The 6,000-nt window shown below is 41.9% G+C and overlaps 1 protein-coding gene across 1 annotated transcript in view; it reads left to right on the plus strand.

The window, feature by feature from the left end:
- BCHE (butyrylcholinesterase) overlaps positions 1–5,553 on the plus strand; it is a 75,146-nt gene extending 69,593 nt beyond the window's left edge. Inside the window, exon 4 of the mRNA XM_062178109.1 lies at positions 5,429–5,553. Coding sequence (XP_062034093.1) covers positions 5,429–5,553 — 125 coding nt within the window. The remainder of the gene's footprint in view (positions 1–5,428) is intronic.
- The last annotated feature ends 447 nt before the right edge of the window (positions 5,554–6,000 follow it).

Genomic DNA, 6,000 nt, shown 5'->3' on the forward strand with positions numbered 1-6,000 from the left:
GGATGCATGATACCAAGCAATTCCATAACCTGCTGCATCACACTGACTGCCTCTACAAATAAAGGAAAATGTTACAGAAACTACTACGAGCCACAACCTCAGCCACAAGGACCAAACGTCATGTGTTCCTCCCAGCATTTCCTGAGCTGGGCCCACGTCAGTCCCTGCCGGCCTCAGCCTGGGCCTGGAGGGCAGCTGGGACCCTTCCACACGGGAAATGGGGCTGCCCAGTGGCTTGGACTTGAGGCACCCATCTGTTTCCTGTAGCGAGTGTGAACTCCAGGTGCACCTGCCCTTTATCCCTCGTGCCCTCGTGCCAAGATGTGATTGTTCCTTTGCTGTGTAAGTGAGGAGCAGAGGCAGATGGCACTGAGGCTGGCCCTGCCGCCTCTGTTCCCGATAGAGAGGCCAGGTGCTTCCTCGCAGAGCAAGGCTGCTGGGAAGTCGGGAGCAGCCAGGACCCGATGAGGAGGGGGAGCTGAGCAAGTCGCCCAGCTGCTGTCTCCTGGGTGCCACCCCAGCAAACCGAGGACGTGCACGTGACCCCAAACCCCAGGCCTGGCTGTGGTGGCCACTCCCAGCAAGGTCCAGGGCAACACTCTCTCTCTCTCTCAGCCTCACCCTTTAAGACGAACTCAGGTTAAGGAGCTTGCCGCTCAGCCGCCTGTAGCACCTGTTCCCTGGCCTGGGAATGTGGGTCTCACCACAGCCTCTGCCACATGGCTGACACTTGTGTGCCCAGTACTCACCTCTCCTTGCCTCTGCTTCCTGGCACAGCTGAGCGCCTGGCATGGCCCTGAGCCCTGAGCGATATTCCAAGCCAGGTGGCCACCCTCGGGTTAAGTGGCAACAGCCAGCGTCATGGCTGTGGCTTTGGTGCCATGGCAGATGCTGTCCCTTTTCTGGTATCTCCCCCAGTTCTTTTCTGTCTCCCCAAACTTAATCTCGCAGCCGCCCCCAGCTGGTGACCCCCGTACTTCTGTGACACCTTCAGTGCTTGTATCTGTGGTGTGTTCTGAGCCCTGTGCTTTGGGGACCTCCTCCCTTTTCACTGCGCGGTGCCTCCTTTTCCTGTTTCTAGTCAGCGTCTGTCTTCTCATCCAGTACGTATTTATTTCAGAGGCAGATTCACAGAGAGAGAGAGAGAGAGAGAGAGAGAGAGAGAGAGAGAGAAAGAGAGAGAGAGAACAAACTCCTGTTAATTGGTTCACTCACCAAATGCCCACAATGACTAGGGCTTGGCTGGGGCCAAAGCTGGGATCTGGGGACTGAATAGAAGTCTCCCAGGTCTGTTATAGGAATCCTTCAAGGCTGCCTATCTCGGTCTGAATTAACAGGAAACCAGTAAGGAGCCACAACCAAGTATTGAATCAGGCAGTCTGATACGGAAGCAATTGTCTTAACAAGTATCAATTTTTATTAAAAACCCTACCTCTGATAATAACATTTTAAAAAGATATGGACTGGGGCCAGCGCTGTGACGCAGCAGGTTAACCTCCTGACTTGAAGCATTGGTATCCCATATGGACACTGGTTCAAGACCTGGCTGCTCCACTTCCAATCTAGCTTTCTGGTATGGCCTGGGATAGCAGTAGAAGATGGCCCACGTCCTTGGGCCCTTGCACCCTCATGGGAGATCCAGAAGAGGCCCCTGGCTCCTGGCTTCGGACGGGTGCAGCTCCGGCTCTTGAGGCCAATTGAGGAGTGAACTATCAGATGGAAGACCTCTCTCTCTCCCTGCCTCTCCTCTCTCTGTGTAACTCTGACTTTCAAATAAATAAATAACAAGTTACAGACTAATAAAAATATTCAGATTTTTTATAAAATAAAAAACCAAAATTTCCTAATATTCATTAGCATGAAAATGCAACAAAATGAGAAAAGGAAAATAATTCCTAAACAGCTATACATTCACATTTATGGTTGTTTTAAGTCAATTATCTTTCCTAGGCAATTACATCTCATTTCTGAACACATTTTTAAGACAGGTTATCCCAAGCATATTCAGAAATATGATCATTTTACTGTTTTCAGTTTTTCATCAGGTAGTTTAAGAAGCCTTACAAAACCTACCCTGCATCTAGGAACAGCACTAGCAGCTGGAACTGCACAAATGAGAATGAAAAGGCCTGCTCATCTACAGCGAGAGGCTAGACTCAGGGTACAGAGCCAAGGAAAGCATCTAAGGCAAGAGGATATTTGCACTGAATTTCAATAGGAAGACAAAGTACAGAGAAGCCAGATAAGCATGGAGCAGGGATGAACTGTCTTATGCATAATGCTATGAAATTTGAATTTTATCTTAAGGAAAACTATTTAGTAACTTCAAATGAGAGACTGACATGCTCTGGTTATTGTTTCATAAATGCGATATCTTTCACTGCATACATCTTTTAGAATTTGTAAGACTATCATATGGTATAAACATAACAATTTTGTCCTAAGGTAGTACATTCATCTGAAGAGTTGCTTTTGTTTGCCAGAGTATTTGCATCAGGAATATACTGACATCTTTTCAATTTATTTGTTTTGATATTTTATACCTTATTTATGTTTTATTTATTATTTGAAAAGTTATTCTGAAAGTATTGTTTTCTTTGAGTGTGAAAGCATTTAAGAATAAATCATGTTTTTTTCATTCAAGACAAGATGCAGTAATAAAATACGTCACTAAATATATTATTATGATTTCTTATGTTTCAATGTGATGCTCTTTAGGGAAAAAACGCAGAATTTTAAGTTTTATGAATTTTGAAGAAGTTTCATCTTATTTGTGAGCAATCAGTTATATTTACTTTTAGGCCTTGATTGTTACAGTGGCTGCTGTTCATATTGCCAAGCTTTTTAAAATTTATATTAATGTTATATACTTGTCCTTGTTATTTTATCTTTAACTTTTCTGTATTATTTTAAATGTATTAATTTTTTACCAGATTTGTTTATTTATTTGAAAGGCAGAGTTACACATACACACACACAGAGAGAGAGAGAGAGAGAGAGAGAGAGAGAGAGAGAGAGAGAGAAAGACAGATGGAGAAAGATCCTCATTCTACTGGTTCACTCCCCAGTTGGCCACAACAGCCAGGTCAAACGAAGGAGCCTGAACTTCCATCCAGGTCTCCACCTGTGTAGCAGGTGTCCAAGTCCATGTGCCATCTTCTGCTGCTTTCCCAGGCACACTAACAAGAAGCTGGATCAGAAGTGGAGCATCCAGATTGGAGCAAGTGCTAAATGGGATGCCCATGAGGCAGACATCAATTCACATGCTATGCCACAATGCCGGCCCCCAAATGGCAAATTATTAGACATATTTGTTATATCCAAAATTTTACTCTTCCTGAAATTTCAAATCCTTATTTTGTGCAAAACATTTAAAGCAACATTTAATTATCATATATTGAGTGTAAAAGTGGATCCTTTGGGATTAGCATATTTCCTCCACATTTCCTGCTTTGTGATGCTTTAGCGGAGCTCTATTATTCACAAAAAGATTATAGTCATTGACCTTTTTTGTTGTTGTTGTTGTTGTTGTTGTTGTTGACAGGCAGAGTGGCTAGTGAGAGAGAGAGACAGAGAGAAAGGCCTTCCTTTTTGCCGTTGGTTCACCCTCCAATGGCCGCTGCGGCCAGCGCATTGTGCCGATCCGAAGCCAGGAGTCAGGTGCTTCTCCTGGTCTCCCATGCGGGTGCAGGGCCCAAGGACTTGGACCATCCTCCACTGCCTTCCCGGGCCATAGCAGAGAGCTGGCCTGGAAAAGGGGCAACCGGGATAGAATCCGGCGCCCCAACCAGGACTAGAACCTGGTGTGCTCACGCCGCAAGGTGGAGGATTAGCCTGTAAAGCCACAGCGCCGGCCAAGTCATTGACCTTTTAAAAACTATTTTTACATAAAAGTGGAATGTTTTATATAAATTCTCAAATATCTGTACAATGTCCATGCATTATGAACTTTTCAAACCTAAATATATTCAAAATATATGAACGGTTATACAGATGCCTTAATTATTTTGACTTTTATATAAGTTTAAAATGAGTCACTACGTTGTGTTTTCCAAATTAATATCTTATAAAGCTATAATTAGTTTCAAAGATTTCTAACTAAAATGTGTATATTTTTAAAAATTGCTAGTCCCTATTTTTGGGATATGTAGAATTAAAATTTTGTCTTCAGTTTAATGACTATGGCTCTGCATCCTAAAACATTAATAGTAAATTAAACCGAAAGTGTATAAAATCATTTTAGATTTAAGTAATTTAAACTATTTTCTAGCCTCTTCAGATTTAGTTATTTCAAGTACATTAATATGTGGTTAAAATAATAATTGGAGAATTTCTAAAATTTAAATACTTCATTCTTGTTTATTTCAAATGAATAAGTCTTAAAATTCTTTATACAGAGAACTTTTTTTATTTCACTGCTTCACATTATTTCTGAATATTGCAAACTATTTTAAAATGAAAATTGCCTTAGTATTTTTTTATTGGACAAAGCAATTAATAAAGTACTTTCACTTAGTTGGTGGTTGGACAAATGTCTAACCATTGTTTGGAATTACAATATATTGTAATGAATGTAAAATCCAAATGGAATGACAATTACAAAATTATCCCTGTGCATTAATAAATATTCATAAATAAATATTTTTATCAGAAATAATACTTTGCTGTGTAATTACAGAGGTAAACGAGATGCATTAAGCGAGTTTTTTTGTGTTAAGCAAAGTCAAGATGATGAATATCTATGTGTTTTTCTGAAAACTGAAGACAATATTTCTAATGTAATTTGACATAATGCAATATATAGACTTACTTTTTTATTTATATATTTCTGTGCTTCATATATACATTATACAACTTACTTGTTATTTGTATTTTCACATAATGCACAGTATGAAATGAAAGTGTTTCTAGAAAAGAAGCTGATAACAAATAATGAATAATAAAAAAATGGCCATGTAATATATTAGGAGAAAATGGCATCTGTAATCAAAATTATTTTTCAAGTAATACAAACAGAGATTAAAATTTAGATTAGGCTGGAGCCGCAGCTCACTAGGCTAACCCTCCACCTTGCGGCGCCGGCACACCAGGTTCTAGTCCCGGTCAGGGCACCGATCCTGTCCCGGTTGCCCCTCTTCCAGGCCAGCTCTCTGCTGTGGCCAGGGAGTGCAGTGGAGGATGGCCCAGTCCTTGGGCCCTGCACCCCATGGGAGACCAGGAGAAGCACCTGGCTCCTGCCATTGGATCAGCGCGGTGCGCCGGCCGCAGCGCGCCTACCGCGGCGGCCATTGGAGGGTGAACCAACGGCAAAAGGAAGACCTTTCTCTCTGTCTCTCTCTCACTGTCCACTCTTATTTTATAAATATTTTATAAATAAATAAATAAATAAAAATTTAGATTAATGCATCCTATGTTCCATGTTTTACAGGAAATATTGATGAAGCAGAACAAGAGTGGAAAGCAGGATTCCATCGTTGGAACAATTACATGATGGACTGGAAAAATCAATTTAATGACTACACTAGCAAAAAAGAAAGCTGTGCAGGATTCTAATTAGTAGAATTGCCCTTTATAAAAAGTTCATTTTCCTGTAGATCAAAGCAAAACACTCTTACACATATACTAAGAAAGCTTTTATACAGCTGAAACAAAAACTCTGGAATTATATTGATTCCTCACATCTTTCACTTTGTATTTTACCTAGCATTTAAAATCCAAATGACTGTAATATGTTTAATTAAAATTCACAACATAGGCCAGTGCCACGGCTCACTAGGCTAATCCTCCACCTGCGGTGCCGGCACCCCAGGTTCTGGTCCCGGTTGGGGTGCCAGATTCTGCCCCAGTTGCTCCTCTTCCGGGCCAGCTCTCTGCTGTGGCCCGGGAGTGCAGTGGAGGATGGTCCAAGTGCTTGGGCCCTACACCCCATGGAAGACCAGGAAGAAGCACCTGGCTCCTGGCTTCATATTGGCGCAGCATGCCGGCCATAGTGGCCATTTG

This window comes from Lepus europaeus, chromosome 2 (genome assembly GCF_033115175.1).
Source record: "Lepus europaeus isolate LE1 chromosome 2, mLepTim1.pri, whole genome shotgun sequence".
Classification (NCBI taxonomy): domain Eukaryota; kingdom Metazoa; phylum Chordata; class Mammalia; order Lagomorpha; family Leporidae; genus Lepus; species Lepus europaeus.